Source organism: Eretmochelys imbricata, chromosome 7, assembly GCF_965152235.1.
Source record: "Eretmochelys imbricata isolate rEreImb1 chromosome 7, rEreImb1.hap1, whole genome shotgun sequence".
Taxonomy (NCBI): domain Eukaryota; kingdom Metazoa; phylum Chordata; order Testudines; family Cheloniidae; genus Eretmochelys; species Eretmochelys imbricata.
In genome coordinates, this window is record NC_135578.1 from 31,112,202 (window position 1) to 31,132,303 (window position 20,102).

The 20,102-nt window shown below is 54.0% G+C and overlaps 1 protein-coding gene across 2 annotated transcripts in view; it reads left to right on the forward strand.

Annotated features, from left to right (window-relative positions):
* MACROD1 (mono-ADP ribosylhydrolase 1) overlaps positions 1–20,102 on the forward strand; it is a 190,251-nt gene that overhangs the window by 123,935 nt on the left and 46,214 nt on the right. The window contains exon 4 of one of the 2 annotated variants that reach the window (XM_077821548.1): positions 15,686–15,715. The exons of the other annotated variant lie outside the window; for it this stretch is intronic. Coding sequence (XP_077677674.1) covers positions 15,686–15,715 — 30 coding nt within the window. The remainder of the gene's footprint in view (positions 1–15,685; positions 15,716–20,102) is intronic. 2 annotated transcript variants of the gene reach the window in all.

Here is a 20,102-nt window from a genome sequence, read left to right on the forward strand (position 1 = left end):
CACGCATCTTTCATCAGCAGCCAGTTCGCATTCATTTCTTTTCCCCAGCCCTAAACATGTTATTTCCTTAAGCAAATCCAGCTACCTGGCTGGCACTTCAGCCCCCACCCCACCACACAGTCTCAATGTTTGGGCTATTCAGCTTTTAATAGCAGCCACAAAATCCCCCAAAGCAGAAATTTTTCCCACTTTTCAAGGCAACAAAATTGATTTTTATTTTAAAACTTTGCCATATCATTTCTCCTGCTACAGTTCCACAGGCCTCAATTCTTGCCACAAACTGGGCAAAAAGAGAGAGATTATAGAAAGGGGTGTCTTAAAGCTTTCTGTCTTAAAATCCCAGCTCAAAATTCAGCCCTCAGGGCCCCTGGCCCTGATACTGCAAGAAATCTTTTTTCTTCTTCATGGACCACACACACAAAACCAGTGGCAGGATTATTTGGTGGGTGGGGGTGTTCTTCCCCCCCCCCAGAGGAAAGCGAGCAACACACAGATCCAAATATAATAGAGTGCATAAAATATTTCAGTTTTCATAAAACACCTTTGAGTGGAAGAACTATGATTGCAGGCCATTGAGCCTTTCCCAAAAGCAGACACAGAACAAGTCCAGACTGACTCACCAGAATTAATGCAGGTAGATAAATAGACAGATAGATCCCACTTCTTTCTATTCAACATAGGCTGGGAAAGGAAAAGTCCCTAGCAAACAGCTTATTAAAAATATCAAGCTAACACCATCCAAAGTAAAATCAAATCCGAAGGAGAGGTCGTGTATTGAGTTACACCACTGTGTGTGCATGGGCTTTGATAGAAGCCAGTCCACCAAATACAATATACACGCATTGCTTTCTTATAAATATACTTTAAGAAGGAGGGAAATATTGGCTTTTCTGAGAGCGGGTTAATTGTTACTTCGATTTATTCACCTTGAAGAAAAGGGGGCAACTGTTTAAATCCTTGCAGGATTAAGAGCTAAAATAACCCTTCTTCTCTATAGTGGAAGCACCTTGCAAACATTATTAATTAAATGAAAGTTCCTGACTTTCCTGGTCCATTTGGAAAACGTGAATTCCAAATCCTTTTGCCCAGGTTGAGAAGTTGCAAAAGATTAGAGCCCCCAGGGAGAATTTTTCTTTACAGCAGGATCCAGTTTAAAAAGATGAAAAAGCTCAGCTTTATGTCCATACCAGCCCAGTGTTCGATGTTGAGTTTTGGATTATTTGCCCTCCTGCTAGGAAATGAAATGTTGAATGTGGATCGGGCAATGCTGCAAAATTCAGAGCATCCCTTTTCTTTCCGGAACCCCCTCCAGAAAAAATACACAGCGTAAATTGGAATAAATTCTCCAAATTGTGGGTTCATTCCTTGCAACAGATTTCAACCCAGCTGCTGGGGCGGGGGGGGGGGATATTTTGCCGTTGCTCAGAAAGGTTACTGAAGTGTAAGCTCACCGGAGCACCTTGTTTCCTTAAGTGGCTGGAATGTCCCTGTTTGTGCACTCAGCTACTGGCATGGCTATCATGTATGCATGAATGGAACGGTACATGAAAAGCAACAAGAAACACGCATGCAGAGGTGAAGGAGCACAAAATATATTTCACTCTGGGGTCTAATGGGAAAGACATTCTCACACACACACACACCCCCCGCTGCATCTTCTCCAGGTGCAAAGCCAGCTCTTCACGGCACAGCGGCTATCAGTCTTGCCCGGGAAAGCAGCTTGCATTCCTCCCACCCCCCATTAGCCGATTCTCAAATCCGTCTTTTTTATTTTTGGTCTGCTGGTCTCTCCTCACTTTCCCTCCCCCTGTGTGAAATAACTAATTCCAGGTAGGGACAGAGAAATCAAATCACACAAGCTTCCCCCCCACCCCCACTCCTCCTTAAAATCAGTGCCCAAAACCATCTCCATCCTTTTGCCCTATTGCACAAAAAACACCCAACTTGAGAACAGAGGCAGTGGGGATTTGAATGCGCTGCAGGTTTTTGGAAAACCCTGGATATACTCCTGGTTTCTCCAGCAAAAGTAAATAAGCTCGATGAGCTAACAGCTGAGGGACAGACCCCTACATAATGGGGTTTTAATCACAGAAAAGTCTTAGAAAGCTAGGCAAATCCAGAGCAGTGAATCTGTACGGTGGAGCCCGGGCATTTTAACCACGCTATCATTGCAAATCCCGGAGCAGCCTTGCAAGCGAGGTCTGTTTGGAACCCAGGCATCCTGGGCTTCAATACGAACAAATCTCTCTCTACATATATTTGGGGGTGGAAGCTTACCTGTTTGGCGTCCAATCGCTCTCTCCCTCCACAAAGTTTATCACGCCAGCCGGCCAGTTTATTCCAGTAACGAGGCAAAAAGGGATGGAGACTCAGACTAGGAAATCGGCGAGGGGGGTGTTCAAACAGAGGGGTGGGGAGGGAGGGCTGGCTCGCGGCGTGGGGCGAGCTAAGGCCAAGGGATGAAGTGTGGAGCAGAGTGAAGGTTGGTGTGCTGGGGGTGGGGGCGAGCAAAGACACACACACACACACACACACACACGGCTGCTGGGGAGCGCGGGGGAGACCGCTTGCGATGCCACTGGTGCGCCAGACGACATCTAGAGCGCGCTGTGCATTTGTGCTAGCCGGGGCGATGCAACGCGGTGTAACGGGAGGAAGAGCCGGGGTGCTTCCTGCTAGCTGGACGCCGGCAGGGCCCCCCCACGCCGCCCCCTGCAGCTAAAATGGCAGAGGGGCCAGAGAGAGCAACGCCTGTTTTATGGTTCACGGGGCCTTTTGGAGCCGAAAAAAGGGGCTGTGGGGATAATGATGCAGCGTCGTCATGAAGGGCAGCCGTCAGGAGGGGGGAGGGGGTCGAGCTGAGCCAGATCCCCAGCTGGTGTAAATCAGCGTCACTCCATTGGAACCAATGGGACCAGATCCTCAGCTGGTGTAAATCAGCGTCGCTCCATTGGAGTCAATGGGACCAGATCCCCAGCTGGTGTAAATCAGCATTGCTCCATTAGAGTCAATGGGACCAGATCCTCAGCTGGTGTAAATCAGCGTCGCTCCATTGGAGTCAATGGGACCAGATCCCCAGCTGGTGTAAATCAGCATTGCTCCATTAGAGTCAATGGGGCCAGATCCTCAGCTCGTGTAAATCAGCGTCACTCCATTGGAACCAGATCCCCAGCTGGTGTAAATCAGCGTCACTCATTGGAATCAATGGAACAGATCCCCAGCTGGTGTAAATCAGCATCACTCCATTGGAGTCAATGGGACCAGATCCCCAGCTGGTGTAAGCAGCATCACTCCATTGACCCCAGTTTACACCAGGTGTGCATCTGGCCCCATCAGTCTGTCATCTAATACAGTAGTGGCTGCAAACCAAGTACCCTGGGATTTGTCCCCAGGGAGAGTTTTGTTTGTTCAAGCCCTTTGGCCGTTGTGCCCCCCCAGTCAGGCTGTGAGCCCTTCCCCTCTGGGGCTGTGATGGGGGAGGGGTATGGAGAGGGGACCCCCAGGGGTATTTCCCCCACTTTTCAGTCTGTACCTAAACGGATGATGGCTGGGATGGTCTGGGAGTGTTCTAAGGGAGGGGGGTCTAGTGGGTGAGAGCAGGGGGCTGGGAGCCCGGCAGGGGCAGTTGCCACCCCACAGATTTTCATAGGTCTAAATTCTCCATTATGCCATCCCCCACCCCGGTGCAGGATATAATAGTCATGTATAAGGCTCTATAGCCTGACACAGCTTTGCCTTCCCCTCACCCCTGAAGTTTTCTGAAATGACCCTCCTGGATTCTGTCCCTGCTCAGGGGGAGGGGGACAGGGGGGTGTCTAGTGGGTTAGTGCAGGGGGCAGTTAGGACTTCTGGGGTTTATCCCCAGCTAGGTGCGTGGGTGGGTGCCTAGTGGCTCAGAGTGGGGGCGAGGCCTGGAAGTCAGGACTGAGTCCTAAGTTGATTTGCTCTGAGCCCCGGCTCCATCCCTTCGCCCTCTCTTTCCTCGCTTGGCAGTCGGGGTCGTGGTGACCCAGCTGCCTTCCCATCAGATGGCTCTTCCTTAGCCCTGGCGTGAAATCACTGTGTTGGGTCTCAGCTCAGTCGAAAACACCACCGGAGGAGTCAGGGGCCTCTGCGCCAACCTTCCCCTGTGGGCACTAATTACTGGACGGGCCTGACTCTGGGTTGCAGCCCTTTCAGTGACAGTCACACAGGTTGGAAGCTCCTTGGCTCTTGTCCCCATGCACAGTGACACACAACCCTTGGACCAGTACCACTCACATTTCCCCCCATGCCCATGCCCTCTCCTGCCTGGCTGACCTCAATGCGCAATGCTAGTGGGCCATGTCCCCTCAGTGAGTGCTGACCTCAGTTCCCCTGTGTGATGCTAGGGGGCCCTGTGCTGCAAGGAGCAGGGTAAGAGGGCTCAATGGCGTTCCTGTCTGCCCACAGTCAGTGCTGACCCCAGTGCCCCAGCGCAGTGCATGGGGGCGCTGCTGCAAGGACCAGTGGCGGCTAAGTAGGGGGCTCTTTCCCATAGCTGCCAGTGCTAACCCCAGTGCCCCAGTGCAGCGCTCGGGCTCTGTGCTGCAGGGGGTGCTGGGATGGGCTTAACAGTGGGCACTCTCTCCTCTTAATCTGTCTGTAGTTTCATTTGATACTTGAATCTTCACTTCCTGTCTTAAACTGTTGTGTGCTGCTGTTAAACTGCTCCCCACCCTAGAGGCCGCTGCATCGCAGTGCTGGGTGGGGGGGTGCCTGTGTAATCAGCCCCTGTGTTCCGCCCCAGAGACAGCCACGTCTCAGGTGCTAGGTGAGAGGACAGCTGTTTTTCCAACCTAGGTATCTCTTTTCTGGAGGTTTTGGGAGCTTGGTAGGTTGAAGAGGAGTTGTTGTCTGAGCTGCGCCCAGCACAAAGGGATCCCTGATCTCAGCCGGGGTCTGAGCTGCGCCCAGCACAAAGGGATCCCTGATCTCAGCCGGGGTCTGAGCTGCGCCCAGCACAAAGGGGTCCCTGATCTCAGCCGGGGTCTGAGCTGCGCCCAGCATAAAGGGGTCCCTGATCTCAGCCGGGGTCTGAGCTGCGCCCAGCACAAAGGGATCCCTGATCTCAGTCGGGGTCTGAGCTGCGCCCAGCATAAAGGGGTCCCTGATCTCAGCCGGGGTCTGAGCTGCGCCCAGCACAAAGGGGTCCCTGATCTCAGCCGGGGTCTGAGCTGCGCCCAGCACAAAGGGGTCCCTGATCTCAGTCGGGGTCTGAGCTGCGCCCAGCACAAAGGGGTCCCTGATCTCAGTCGGGGTCTGAGCTGCGCCCAGCATAAAGGGGTCCCTGATCTCAGCCGGGGTCTGAGCTGCGCCCAGCACAAAGGGGTCCCTGATCTCAGCCGGGGTCTGAGCTGCGCCCAGCATAAAGGGGTCCCTGATCTCAGCCGGGGTCTGTGCAGCGCCCAGCACAAAGGGGTCCCTGATCTCAGCCGGGGTCTGAGCTGCGCCCAGCACAAAGGGATCCCTGATCTCAGTCGGGGTCTGAGCTGCGCCCAGCATAAAGGGGTCCCTGATCTCAGCCGGGGTCTGAGCTGCGCCCAGCATAAAGGGGTCCCTGATCTCAGCCGGGGTCTGTGCAGCGCCCAGCACAAAGGGGTCCCTGATCTCAGCCGGGGTCTGAGCTGCGCCCAGCACAAAGGGATCCCTGATCTCAGTCGGGGTCTGAGCTGCGCCCAGCATAAAGGGGTCCCTGATCTCAGCCGGGGTCTGAGCTGCGCCCAGCACAAAGGGATCCCTGATCTCAGTCGGGGTCTGAGCTGCGCCCAGCATAAAGGGGTCCCTAATCTCAGCCGGGGTCTGAGCTGCGCCCAGCATAAAGGGGTCCCTGATCTCAGTCAGGGTCTGAGCTGCGCCCAGCACAAAGGGATCCCTGATCTCAGTCGGGGTCTGAGCTGCGCCCAGCATAAAGGGGTCCCTGATCTCAGCCGGGGTCTGAGCTGCGCCCAGCATAAAGGGATCCCTGATCTCAGCCGGGGTCTGAGCTGCGCCCAGCATAAAGGGATCCCTGATCTCAGCCGGGGTCTGAGCTGCACCCAGCACAAAGGGATCCCTGATCTCAGTCGGGGTCTGAGCTGCGCCCAGCACAAAGGGATCCCTGATCTCAGTCGGGGTCTGAGCTGCGCCCAGCACAAAGGGATCCCTGATCTCAGTCGGGGTCTGAGCTGCGCCCAGCATAAAGGGGTCCCTGATCTCAGCCGGGGTCTGATCTGCGCCCAGCACAAAGGGATCCCTGATCTCAGCCGGGGTCTGAGCTGCGCCCAGCACAAAGGGATCCCTGATCTCAGCCGGGGTCTGAGCTGCGCCCAGCACAAAGGGATCCCTGATCTCAGTCGGGGTCTGAGCTGCGCCCAGCACAAAGGGATCCCTGATCTCAGTCGGGGTCTGAGCTGCGCCCAGCACAAAGGGATCCCTGATCTCAGTCGGGGTCTGAGCTGCGCCCAGCACAAAGGGATCCCTGATCTCAGTCGGGGTCTGAGCTGCGCCCAGCACAAAGGGGTCCCTGATCTCAGCCGGGGTCTGAGCTGCGCCCAGCATAAAGGGGTCCCTGATCTCAGTCGGGGTCTGAGCTGCGCCCAGCACAAAGGGGTCCCTGATCTCAGCCGGGGTCTGAGCTGCGCCCAGCATAAAGGGGTCCCTGATCTCAGTCGGGGTCTGAGCTGCGCCCAGCACAAAGGGATCCCTGATCTCAGCCGGGGTCTGAGCTGCGCCCAGCACAAAGGGGTCCCTGATCTCAGCCGGGGTCTGAGCTGCGCCCAGCACAAAGGGATCCCTGATCTCAGCCGGGGTCTGAGCTGCGCCCAGCACAAAGGGATCCCTGATCTCAGCCGGGGTCTGAGCTGCGCCCAGCACAAAGGGATCCCTGATCTCAGCCGGGGTCTGAGCTGCGCCCAGCACAAAGGGATCCCTGATCTCAGCCGGGGTCTGAGCTGCGCCCAGCATAAAGGGGTCCCTGATCTCAGCCGGGGTCTGAGCTGCGCCCAGCACAAAGGGGTCCCTGATCTCAGCCGGGGTCTGAGCTGCGCCCAGCACAAAGGGATCCCTGATCTCAGTCGGGGTCTGAGCTGCGCCCAGCACAAAGGGATCCCTGATCTCAGTCGGGGTCTGAGCTGCGCCCAGCATAAAGGGGTCCCTGATCTCAGCCGGGGTCTGAGCTGCGCCCAGCATAAAGGGGTCCCTGATCTCAGCCGGGGTCTGAGCTGCGCCCAGCATAAAGGGGTCCCTGATCTCAGCCGGGGTCTGAGCTGCGCCCAGCACAAAGGGATCCCTGATCTCAGTCGGGGTCTGAGCTGCGCCCAGCACAAAGGGGTCCCTATCTCAGTCAAGGTCTGGGCAGTGCCCAGCACAACGGGGTCCTGATCTCAGTCGGGCTCTGGGCAGCACCCAGCACAACGCGGTCCTGATCTCGGTTGGGGTCTGGGCAGCGCCTGGCACAGTGGAGGCCCTGATCTCAGTCAAGCCCTTTAGGTGCTACTGTAATGTTAATAACAATATCTCACAGCAGGGCATGAATCAATGTAGTTTAAGATCTGTAAACTCTGGCCCGCAGCATGGAAAGAGAAACTCCTGCAATGTTGGGCTAATGAATCTGCAAGGAATGAGGAAGAGCCACATACATATTTATTCCCCTCCCCGCTCGTATATTTCCCCCTCTTCCACCAGCTCTGATCCGCTAATGAAGGGCCCTTATTATGTTCCTATAATTCCTCCCTAATTTGATATTTTAGTGTTTCTATAAAAAGCCTCCAGTTTTCTGCAGATTTCCCATTAAATTCCATCTCCCCTCCCCCGCCATGGCTCCCACCATCCCAGGATTGGCGTGTTCTTGGAGAGCCCTCTTTCCTTACTCTCCAGCCACCCACGCCCCACTTTGTACAGTTTATGCTGCAGGGAGCCACTAAATTAAACCATCCCAGAGCTCTCTGCTCTTGAGATTTGTGTGTGACCTTATAGTCTACAACTGGCAGGTCATCCTAGTGGGAGATTATAGCTGCGTGTGTGCCTCCCTGCTGCCCTCTGCTGGTCCAAGCCGAACTGCTGATGTGTGTGTCATAGCTCCTATACTGCCAACAGGGATTCTCCTTCAGCCCTGGCCAGCATAAGGTTTGGTGGGCTCCCCTTTTGCAAGCAGGAGCTGGGTTCTCCAGAGTTGGAGCAATGAATATAAAAAATCAACATGGGGTTTGGAAGCCCCACAGCCACAGGGCACAAATTTTGTGTAGTTACCAGCACTAGAGCAACAAGGTGTCTGTGCAGCACCTGGCGCAACAGGGCCCCAGTCTCAATCAGGGTCTGTGCAGTGCCTGGCATAATGGAGCCCTGATCTTGGTCAGGGTCTGTGCAGCACCCAGTGCATTGCAGCCTGATGTGTGTGTATATCTAGCTCACTGATACCCATGGGTCTCCAGTGGATTTTCTCCTCTCCCACAGTCCAGGACCAGGGCAGCTCTAAGGTTCCAAACCGAGGCCCCCTGGGAGTGATTGGGGAGGGGACACTTGGACAGTGCCGCCTGCAAATACTGTTTTGGCCCATTGAAATCTCCAGTGCCACCCGTGATGCATGCTTATCTCACTGCGACCTGCATGCCCTCCTCAGTGCATGGCACTCTTGCTGCATGCCTCCCTCATGCATGTTTAGCTCCGTGTATGGCACATGCTAATCTCAGCACATGCCACCTTCAACGTGTGTCAGTCCACTGCATGCCATGCCCCAGGCACATCTGCACACTGTGTCTCAGGGCCACATCCACCTACCCCCCATGACTGGTAGCAGCTCAGTGGAGTTTACATGCAGGCTCTGCCTGTGAGTTTGGAGGGTCTTTGGCAAGGGCCAGCCCCCTCCCTCCCAGCCCTCAGGTCTCAGGTGGTGCAGCAGGTAGCAGGCACCTGGGTCCAGCCATTCCAGCCAGCGGCTGGCAAAACTGATCAGTGGCAGGAAAAGCCTCTCGAGGCTGTTGCTTGGCAACGGAAACGCCTGATGCCAAGGAAGAAACAGGGGAAGGCGGGTGTTTTCCTTGAACAGCCGGAGCACAGCGATGGGGTTTGGAGGGAGTGCAGCGGTGGCCTGGAATACCAATGCAAGCAGCAGCAACAAACTGGCCAGGTCCCTGGGGTGCCTGCCTGGGCTGGCACCATGTGTATCCCAGAGAAGTTCTTACCCCACGCCCATCACCGTGGCATCCAAACCCTTTCTGGTGGTGCATTAAATGACCTGACTAATGTCTGTCGTGTGTATGTTTGGAGGGGTTGAGGTGTCATCTGGGGGTCCCCTTGTACTGGGAATCTGGGATCGGGGTCCTGGGGTGGGGTATCATCTGGAGCAGGGGGCCCCCTTGAACTGGGTAACTGGGGTCAAGGGTCCTAGGGTGTCAGCTGGGGCAGGGGTCCCCTTGTACTGAGGATCCAGGGTCAGGGGTTCTGGGATGTTGTCTGGGGCTGGGTGTCCCATTGTACTGGGGATCTGGGGTCCTGCTGGGTTATCCAGTCCTGGGGTCCTGTTGCACCAGGGATATGGGAGCTTGTGACTGTGTGAGAGCCCCTGGGGTTCATGAGATGGGGGTGTGCATGTTCCCTTGGAGACCAAGCAGCAGCAGGGATGAGGGCAGTGAGGCTCAGACTGGGCACAGCTGGGCTGTCCCTGCCCTGGCCCTAGCTCTGGCCAGCATCAAGCAGAGCCCCCAGCCACTGGCATCTCAATTATTAAGGTGGGTGGAGGAGCAGCCGGCATGTGCCTTTGGAGGCTCCTGCAGGAGAGTGACTCCAGGGCTAGCAGAGTGAGGGGAGGAGGGACCTGGCTCCCAGCTCTGTGAGGGAAGTGGGGTCTAGCGGTTAGAGCAGAGAGGGCTGAGGGCCAGGACTCCTGGGTTCCATTCCCAGCACTGGTCAGGGAGTGATGATGTTTCACACCCATTTTGAACTAGTGCAAATGAGGGTACATGGTTCAGGGCCTATCAATACAGCTCCGCCCCTTTTCCACACTCAAAGGACATACAGCTGGAGGGCCCTCTGGGCCAGGCATTCCTGTTCCTGCTGTCCTAGGCAGCCCATTGTACTCTCAGGCTGCCTGGTAAAAGCAGGAACTCAATACCTAACCCTTAGCGCCAGGGGTATTTCCTGTCCTGGTGCACTGCGCAGTGAAGGCACCAGCCACCCTCTCCTCTAGCTCCTCCTCATGCACAGACCCAGGAAGTTGCAGTTATAATCTGGTGCTGGGAAGTTGCAGTTATAACCTGATGCACAGAGACCCCTCACCCAGCGCTGGGATGCAGCCGCCTCTGGGGTGGGGCACAGGAGTTGCTTATACAGGGATCCCTCACCCAGCGCTGGAATGCAGCTCCCTCTGGAGTGGGGCGCAGGATTGTTTCTGCTGCTCGCTCCTCCACCACAGATTAATGCAGAGTCCTCCCTCTCTGCCTGCTACCAAATTCTTATGAGTTGGACTGACATCTCTGCAGCCCTGGCACTGCAATTCAAGCCAATCCCTAAAAATATCTGGGTGTCTGTGCCACTGTCTCTTTGAATCACCCACTGCCTCTAGTTCTCTTACGTTAATAATGGGAGATAATTTGTAGCCAGCTGTCGGTACTTCAGTTGCAGGGGGAGGGGCGGAGAAGAATAAGGTGGCGGGAGGAATGAATCTTCTGGGCAGAGCGAATGAGATGCTGTTATGCTGGCAAGGACCAGAGGCTGCAAATTATTAGTTTGTGTTACAGTCACACCTGCCAGAGAACAGGGCCCCATTGTGCTGGGTGCTGCCCAAACCCCAACCGAGATCAGGCCCCCATTTTGCCAGGCGCTGCACAGACCCTGACCGAGATCAGGGCCTCATTGTGCTGGGCACTGCACAGACCCCGACCGATTGGGGCCCCGTTGCACCAGGTGCTGCACAGACCCCAAACAGACTGGGAATAGAACCCAGGAATCCTGACTCCTAGTCCTTACTCAACCCTTTCTTGAATCCTTGTGAGCCTGACTTCACATTTGTCTGCACCGTGAGCCCAGTTCCCCATTGCCCTGCCCCTCATGCAGCCATTCACACTAGTGCAAAGTAGCTGTGCAAGCCCCAGTGCTCTGATTTTGTCACACCTGCATAGAACTGGTGCAAATGGCCACCGGGCCAAAGGAATCACCCTCACAGCATGAAGGTCAATCAAGGGACTAAACTGGGTTCTGTTTGCAGCTCTGCTGTGACCAGCTATGTGACTAGGAACAGTCCCTTCCCCTCCCGCCCTGTGTTCAGCCTGCGAGGCATTCTCTGTGCAGTGCCCGGCCCGATGTGGGCCCTGATCTCCATCAGGTCTGTGCAATGAGCGGCTGGTCCTCATCCCTGGAACTTGTCCCCCCTGCCCTATAGCAGATCTGAAGGCAGGGTCTCCCTGAGGGCAGAAAGGGTCCAGAGAGTGTGGGATGCCCATCCCAGCCCACATGGCAGCACCCCCTGCTTGCTGCACCACTGCTGCTCCCAGCTCCTGAAACCTGGCCAGATCGTTTGGCTCAGCTCTGCCTCTGAACGCCAGCCAGCTCAGCTGCGGCTGTGTTAATTAACAAAGGGGGAGAGGAATGAGGGGAGGAGGACTGGTAGCAGGATGCTGGGGTCCCTTAAGAGCCCTGGGGCTTTGCCCAGCGCTGACACAGAAACACCCCCATGGTGGAACACAGGCTGGGGAGGGGATCAGGGTGCTGGCAAGATGGCCCTGCCCAGGCCTCTCCGCTCCCCTTGGTCTCAGTGCTTTGGGATCCCCGCGGGCATTCTGTCTTCATTAGCTCTTCACATTAACACGGCAAATTCAACAGCAGCTCGCTGGGCTTTGCGGCACCAGAATTAATTAGTCCCCAAGCAGGAGACTGTCAGCGAACGGAAAGGGAGAGAGCATCTTTCTCCGTGCTCTGAGCTGTGTTTACAGTGACACCTCACCCAGTGCTGAGATGCAGCTGCCTCTAGGGCAGGGCGCGGGGGGCTGTTTATACAGGGATCCCTCGCCTGGTGCTGTGATCCAGCCACCTCTGGGGCAGGACAGGGAGCTGTTTATACTGTTCGGGAACTGTGGAGAATGGTACACCTTGAATCAATGCAGAGCCTGTTCAGAGCCCCTCCTCCGTTTGGGTGATACAGAATCCATGCAGCCTCTGAAGCAGGAGGCAAAGTGCAGTGATAGCAGGTCCTTTCAGGCCTGAGTCTCGGAGCCGAGGAAATACATAGCAAGGCTACTACACCAGCCTGCAGAAAGCCATTGGGGCTGGGGCAGAATAGGGGACATCCTGGGCCCATGACCCCATGCTGGGACCCGATACAGGATCGTCCCCTACCCTGCATTCTATTCCCTGGGGATCCATCCATCTCCCCACAGCCCCTATCAATCGATCGAGCTCTCTATCTATACCCATACACATCTATCTATCTATCTATCCATCCCCATATACCCCCTCTATCTATCTATCTATCCATCCCCATATACCCCCTCTATCTATCCCCATACACTCCCTCTATGTAATCTAATCTGTCTATCTATCCCTAGATTCTCATACACACACATATTCCCACTACACACACACACACCTCTAACCTTTACACACACACCCTCCTGTGCATGCCGACTCACACTTACACACATTCTGCCCCGTCCTCAAAATCGATTGGTTCCTAATCCTCCCAGCTCCATTTCCGGCCACTGTCCAGTCCCAGGAGACTGGCCTGGGTGTGGTTTGCTAAGCGCTGTTTAAACCTGTCAGTCCAGCCCAGCCAGCCCACACAGCACTGGGACCGTCTGACAGCCCTGCTCAGCTCACAGGTGGACTGGGCCAGGAGGAAGAGTTGAAAGCCACCTTTTCCTGCAATCTCAGCTGAACTTTTTTTTTCACTGTGAAGCGCAGCCCGCAATAATAGTTCAGTTCAAACAAGGCATTCACACCACCCCCAGAGGAGCAGGTTTGATCAAGGAACAGCAGGTTCTGAGGTATGAGAATACTCTCAGATTCTCACTGAGGTGACTTGGGGTCACCCCTGAAATATCAGATTCTTCCTCTGTCCTTTTCTCCCAACTCAGCTGCCGCATTTCATCCCATTATTTGCTTCTGGAGAGGGGCACAGAGGCTGTTTATGCAGGGAACCCTCACCCAGTGCTGAGAGTGACCACCTCCGGGGAGCGGTGTGGGGACTATTTATACAGAGATCCCTTGCCTGGTCTCCACCTCTGGGGTGGGGAGTCGTTTAACAGGATTATATAACAATTTAAGACAGGCAGTGAAGAATGCAGTATCAGTTGTGCCAGGGACTACACAGGCCCTGGCCAAGATCAGGGTCCCCATTGTGCCAGGCGTACCACAGACACATACTAAGGGCTGATTTAGAGACAAGAGCACCCTCTACAGAGCTCCACCCCAACCCCACACCCTGCAGCATAGCACCCCCTAGTGCTGCACTGGGGAACTGGGGTCAGCACTGACTTGGGGAGAGAGCCCCCCTTCCTGAGTCACTCTGAATACTTCACCCACCCCTGAACATTCCCAAAATGCTGCTCCTTCTCCAGACAGCTTCTCACAGCCAGGGAGGAAATAGGGGCAGGTAAAACCTCCATGCCAGGAATATAACTGGGGATTTGATTGCTTCGCCACAGGAAGCCTGATGCAGACAGGGGACCCTGCCCTGTAGCAGCCCTCCCCTGCCCTCCCCTGGATGGGTTCAGAGAGCTCTACACCGGATGGGAGCCATGCATCCAAGCATGGCGGGGATGGGGAAAGACTGACAGCCTCCATTCATTTCTAGCCCCAGGTTTGGGGTGAAGGGGGAGCTGATAGATTAAATGTTGGTGGGCAGATTGGCCCTTGCTGGCAAGTAGGGTCAGGCTCAGCTGGGAGGGCTCTCTGATGTCTGACAGAGGGGTTAGGGTGATGGCACCTAGAACCACGGGCCTGTTCTCCGTCAGCAACCTGCGTCAGTGTCAGTCAGCCACTGGTACTGCTCAGGATGGTGGGAATCTGGAGTAACTCCACTGCACACAGTTCTGCTCACACGACTGGGAATCAGGTGTCACTCCATCTGGTTTGATTGTGCTCAGACTGGTGTAAATCAGGAGGCACTCCGGAGAAGGAAGTGCAGTTACACCCTGGGCAGATGAGTGGAGTACAGGAATCTTACATTAGCAGAAGGGGTCAGAAAACTGAAAAGAAACTCTAATGGATGAGTTTGGGTGGAATGTGGGGCGTTGACCCAGAGGTGACTGCATCTCAGTATGGGGTGAGGGATCCCTGTATAAACAGCCCCCACGCTCTGCCCCAGACATGGCTGCATCTCAGTGCGGGGCCAGAGATCCCTATGTAAACAGCTCCCACTCCAGAGGCAGCTGCTTCTCAGCACAGGACAAGGCATCCCTATATAAACAGCCCCCTGATCCCACCCCACCGCATCTCAGCGCCAGACTTGTTATTGTTGAGCTGTTTGTAAAGCTCATCAGAGCCCAGGCCTCGTTAGAGGGGATCAGTCAAAGCTAGCCTCTCCCTGGCTGGGGTTGGAAACAGACAGATTTCCGCTCCTCATTCATGCCCTGGCAATTTGCTGATGGTTTAGCACCTGTTACCGGGGAGTTACCTTGGCAACAGGAGCATCGCATCAGACTCCTGTCACCTTGGAAACACCCCCTCTCACATTGAAAGCCTGTCTGGCTCCTGCAGTCAAGCCCAGAGCCCCATAGTGCCATGGCTATAACCAGGAGACCCAGAGAATGTCTGCAACAGCTGGGGCAGGGCAATGGGGTCTAGCGGTTAGAGCAGGGTGGTGCTAGGGTTCTATCCTCAGCTCTGGGAGGGGAACAGGATCTAATAGGTTGCAGCAGAAGGGGCTGGGAGTCAGAACTCCTGGGTTCTATCCCCAGCCACTTCCCGCTCTCTGTGCCTCAGTTTCCCCATCTGTCAGGGGGAAACCACTGACCTGCCTCCTTTGATTGGCATCTGTGTGACCCCCAATGGAGGGGACCAGGGGCCATGGATATATTATCGTGGGGCCATTATCACAGCCAGGTCCATGTGCGCTTCCCCTGCCCCGCTGCTTGGAAGGGGAAAGGGCTCCCTGGGGCAATAATTGTCCTGAGTGCCTTGGAGCTGCAAAGGGGCATCTTTCCTCACTGCAAGCCCAGTCCTCCCCGTCTTTATAGGAACGGGTAAACAGAGAACTCCCGTAATGCAAAGTGGCCCCAGAGCAGACATCAGCCAAACTGCCAAGTGCTAAGTGCCCATGATTAATTGGTTCCTGTTTGTAAAGCATCTTGGAAATCTAAAGCACTCTGCCGTCCTGACCTCCCACCACACCACAAGCCAGGCAGAGAACCCAGGAGTCTCAACTCCCAGGCCACTCTGCTCTCTAACCCACCAGACCCCACATGCCTCTCCCAGGCTGGGGAGAGAACCCAGGAATCCTAACTCCAACCCCCTACTCTAACCCACTGGAGCTAGACCCTCCCATTCCTCTCCCAGAGCTGGGGAGAGAACCCAGGAGTCCTGACTCCTGTCCCCTCTCTCTGTTTCATTGGCTTTTAAGACCTTCCCCATGCCTACAAGGGCCTGCCACAGCCATGTGCTCAGAAATCTCCATGCCATGCCTAGGGCTATGTGTGATAACGTCTCTCTAGTCAGTGTCCTTTTAATAACTTGGGATCTCTCTGTCTCTTTGCAGCTAACAGCTCCCTGCTTGGAGGCGGTGGCGGTGAGTGTGAAATTTAAGCCTTTGCGCTGGAGTTTTTTTGTTGGGAGGAACAAAAAAATCAATATTGAATTTCTTTGAATTACTGACTTTCTCCCATGTGTGTGTCGAAGTGTGCAGCGAGAGAGATTGAGAGCACCCGTCTCTGGCACTGCACTGGGACCCCAGGGTTCCTGGGTTCAATTCCTGACTGTGAACAAGTCCCTTCCCCACTCTGTGCCTCAATTTCCCCTCCTGCTTTTAGAAAAGGAGTCACCTTGTGGCACCTTAGAGACTAACAAATTTATTTGAGCATAAGCTTTTGTGAGCTACAGCTCACTTCATCGGGTGCATTCAGTGGAAAATACAGTGGGGAGATTTATATACATAGAGAACGTGAAACAGTGGGCGTTACCATACACACTGTAACCAGAGTGATCACTTAAGGTGAGCTATTACCAGCAGGAGGGGGGGGGGGGCGGGAGCCTTTTGTAGTGATAATCAAGGTGGGCCATTTCCAGCAGTTGACAAGAACGTCTGAGGAACAGTGGGGGTGGTGGTGGTGGGGTGATCACTACAAAAGGTCCCCCCCTCCGTCCGCTCTTCTGCTGGTAATAGCTCACCTTAAGTGATCAATCTGGTTAGTGTGTATGGTAACACCCATTGTTTCATGTTCTCTAAGTATATAAATCTCCCCATTGTATTTTCCACTGAATGCACCCGATGCAGTGAGCTGTAGCTCACAAAAGCTTATGCTCAAATAAATTTGTTAGTCTCTAAGGTGCCACAAGTACTCCTTTTCTTCTTGTGGATACAGACTAACACGGCTGCTACTCTGAAACCCTCCTGCTTTTGTCTGTTTGCATAACGAGCTCTTTGGGGTAGGGACTGCCTCTGGCTGTGGGCTGCTCTGCACACAGTCTGTGTCCACTACTCTGTTGGTTGTGAGGGGCAGGTTCTTTACCAATCTAGTTATAAGGATACGAGATTGGATGCAGCTATACAGGTATAAAAGTGCCTTAAACAGCAGTATTTCCTAGTGGTTAGAGCCCTGGAGACACTGACCTCCTGGGTAAAGCACTGGGATATCTGCTGATGAAAGCGCCGTAGGAGAGCTAGGGATTGTTATTATACTAGTACAGCTTGCTCCCCTTCCCTTATGAGAATAGCTAGATTGGTATAAAGCACATTTGTCCCGGGACCCCTCACACCCCTTTAATTAGACTGGCAGAGTTAAAGCCAAGCTTAAGTGTCTGTGCAGCGTCCAGCAAAATAGGGGCCCTGACCTAGGGTGTGTATGGGGTGGGTGGATGGATGGATTCCCATTCTAAACTTCACCAGTCATAGCCGCTGAAGCAGGACAAGCTGTTATGGGCTTGTTCTGCAGCAAGGGAGAGTTAGGTCAGATGTGAGGCAGAACTTTCGGACTCTAAGGGTAGCTCAGCTCTGGGACAGGCCTCCCAGGAAGGCTGGACTCCCCGTCACTGGAGGGTTTTAAGAACAGGCTGGACAAACACCTTTCAGGGACAGTCGCGGTTTATTCGCCCTGCCTCAGCACAGGGGGCTGGACTAGCTGACCTCTCCAGGTCCCTTCCAGCCCTACATTGCTATGATCACATAAAAGTGGCTTAAAGAAAGAAGACCTGCTTAGCAGATCGTCCCCTCCCCTCCCCGCCCCCCCCCCCCCCCCCCCCCACAGTGCACTGCAACCTGCCCAGACCCATGGATCCCTGGAGGTTTCTCTCGTCCGCAGTCAGACTTGGCTTTGACATGGCGCCCGCAGAGTCCCTCTCTGCCAGGACATGAGTGAGGACGGAGTTCTGCTTGGGCAAAGACGGCTTGGCCATTCGCGCCTGTCTGCACAGCAGCCAGCGTCCGCATGGAGGGGACTAGGGTCAGTTACGCACACGCACGCACACAGCCTGTCTGTCTCTCTTCCATGCACAGTGTGTTACATGCCCGGTCACTTCACTTGATTTTCACAGGGATCCTTCACCCAGGGCTGAGATGCAGCTGCCTCTTGGGAGGGAACACGGGGGGGCTGCTTAACAATACAGAGCAACACTACAGAACAGCTTAGCGCAGGAAGAGAACAGCGTTGTATCCAACTGAATGTGGTGGTGGGAATTTAAAGTGGGAGACTTGAATGTGACTCCAGGACTAACACTAGCTCTCCGAGTGCGCTCTCTGAGCCCCCCACCCCCTTTCCTGCAACACAGCACCCCCTAGTGGGGGGGAGGCATGAGGGCAGCACTAACTGAGGGTCAGTGCTCGCCCTCAGCCCCCAGCCCCGCTCGCTCCAGCACACTGCACCCTAGCACCACGCTGGGCCGCTGGGATCAGCACTGCCCATGGGGGGAGGAGTGCCCCTTCCCGAGCCCCCACACCACTGGGGCATTGAGGCTAGTGCTGACTCCGAGCTTAGAGCGCCCCCTACTGAGTCCTCTCCACTCACCAACACGGCCCTGGGTCACCCAGCAAGCCCTGCTTAGCAGCCATTTCACAAAGTCACAGCCCAAGGTGGTGGCGCGGGGAGCCTCAAGCAGGGAATGGAATGAAGGGGAAATTAATGACCCAGGAAAACAAACAACCCCCGCCCAGCCCTGCCTGCTCCGGGGCCTCCTCATTGCCAGCCGCAACGGCTCCCTTATTTATCCCTGACCTCAGAGACCCCATTTTATTTCCACTTTTAAAAGGCCTGGAGTTGTCACTCGAAGATAAACCATGCGGGGCGGGATTTATCCGCTACCCCATCAACATGTGACCTTTCCCATTGCAAATACTGCTGACAGCGGGTAAAGCACTCAGCCTCCTGCCATGGCAGCAGGATGTGGGGGCAGGACCTGGCCATCTGGATCAGCAAGGTTTGCAGAGCACAAGATCAGTGGAAGTGGGAGCTCAGCAACCTGAATGGGGCCGGACCTGTGTCGGTGTGCACTGGGGGAGTGTTCCCATGCAGTGCAATGCGAGCCCAGATCACTGGTGGTAGGCATCTGTCTGTCCCCATACACCTTTATCTTTCTGTCACTCTACACATTCCTATCTATATATCTCTCTATCTATCTATCATAGTACCTTGGCTCCTGATATGAAACAAGTGTTAATTTAAATTCCTAGTTGCATCCCTGCATGTCAGAGGTACTTGGCTCTCCTCTTTAATTCTGACCCTAAAATGAAGTGTAGTGTTTGCTGTGTGGCTTTTATACTATTGCTGTGACTCACCCCAGAGGTGGCTGCATTTCAATGATGTGGTCACGCTGATGAAAAATGTAAAAGATAATTAGTCCCTTTAAAGACTGTAAAGGCTTTCCATGTTCATTTGGAAATAAGGCTTTATAGAAATGGAGGCTTAGCAGGGGTAGATTCAAATCCCATTTACGTGAGTGTCAGTCCGGAGTCACTCCAGATTTAAACCAGAGCACATGAGATTGTTGTGATGCTTATAGGAGATCAGCGCTGACATTAAATGTAGAGTAAGGGTAAAATTTTCAAAAGCACTTACATGATTTAGGAGCCTATATCTCATTTGCAGACATGACTCGAGTAGAATTTCAATGACAATTAAGGTACCTAACTCCCATGGCAATCAATGAGAGTTAGGCACCTAAATACTTTGGAGGATTTGGGTCTAAATGCCTAAGCCGCTTTTGAAAATGGGACTTAGACGCTTTTGAAAATTTGACCTTAAGTGACTTGTCCAAGGAGCCTGTGGTACAGCTAGAAATAGAACCCAGATGGCCTGAGCCCCAGGCCCACCCCTCAGATTCTCCAGCCTTGCAGTTTGTTGCTCTCTTGCGTTGACTAAGCAATAGCCAGAAGTATTCCATCTGAGGGAATTTTTAAACCCTAATCAGCAAAATAGCAAACGAACAAATCAATGTCTATATCTCTCAGAAAGGATGCACGTAGATCTCCCAGGAAATGAGAAGTGACATGGCTCACTTAGACACATGGTAAGATTTATGCAAGCAAGATCGGCTCTCTGACAACTCGGAAGGACTCCTGCCTCTACCCAGAGCTAAATATAACTCGTATAAATTCCCGTTGGGACACATGTGTATCTGCGTGTGAGAGCAGTAACACCTGGCCATGCAATCACCCTGTGCGTTAAATACAGGTCGGGATATTCAAAAAGATCCAGGGGGATTTAGGTGCTTTGACTAAAAGTGTTGAGTGTGTAAGTGACTTAGGGGCTGCTGTTCTTTTTTCATAAATGACTCAGGCATGTAGGGGTAGAGCTGATGGGGAAGTTTTGATAAAACGTTTTTGGCCATTTGTTGAAACTGTTCACAGTGCAGGAAAATTAGTCAAGATTTTGATTTTCATGCCAATTTGGGGCAGGGGAAATGTTCAAACTCTCAAAATAGTCAGAGAACAGGAAAACTGTTTTCCACCAAGTTCTGCTTCAGAG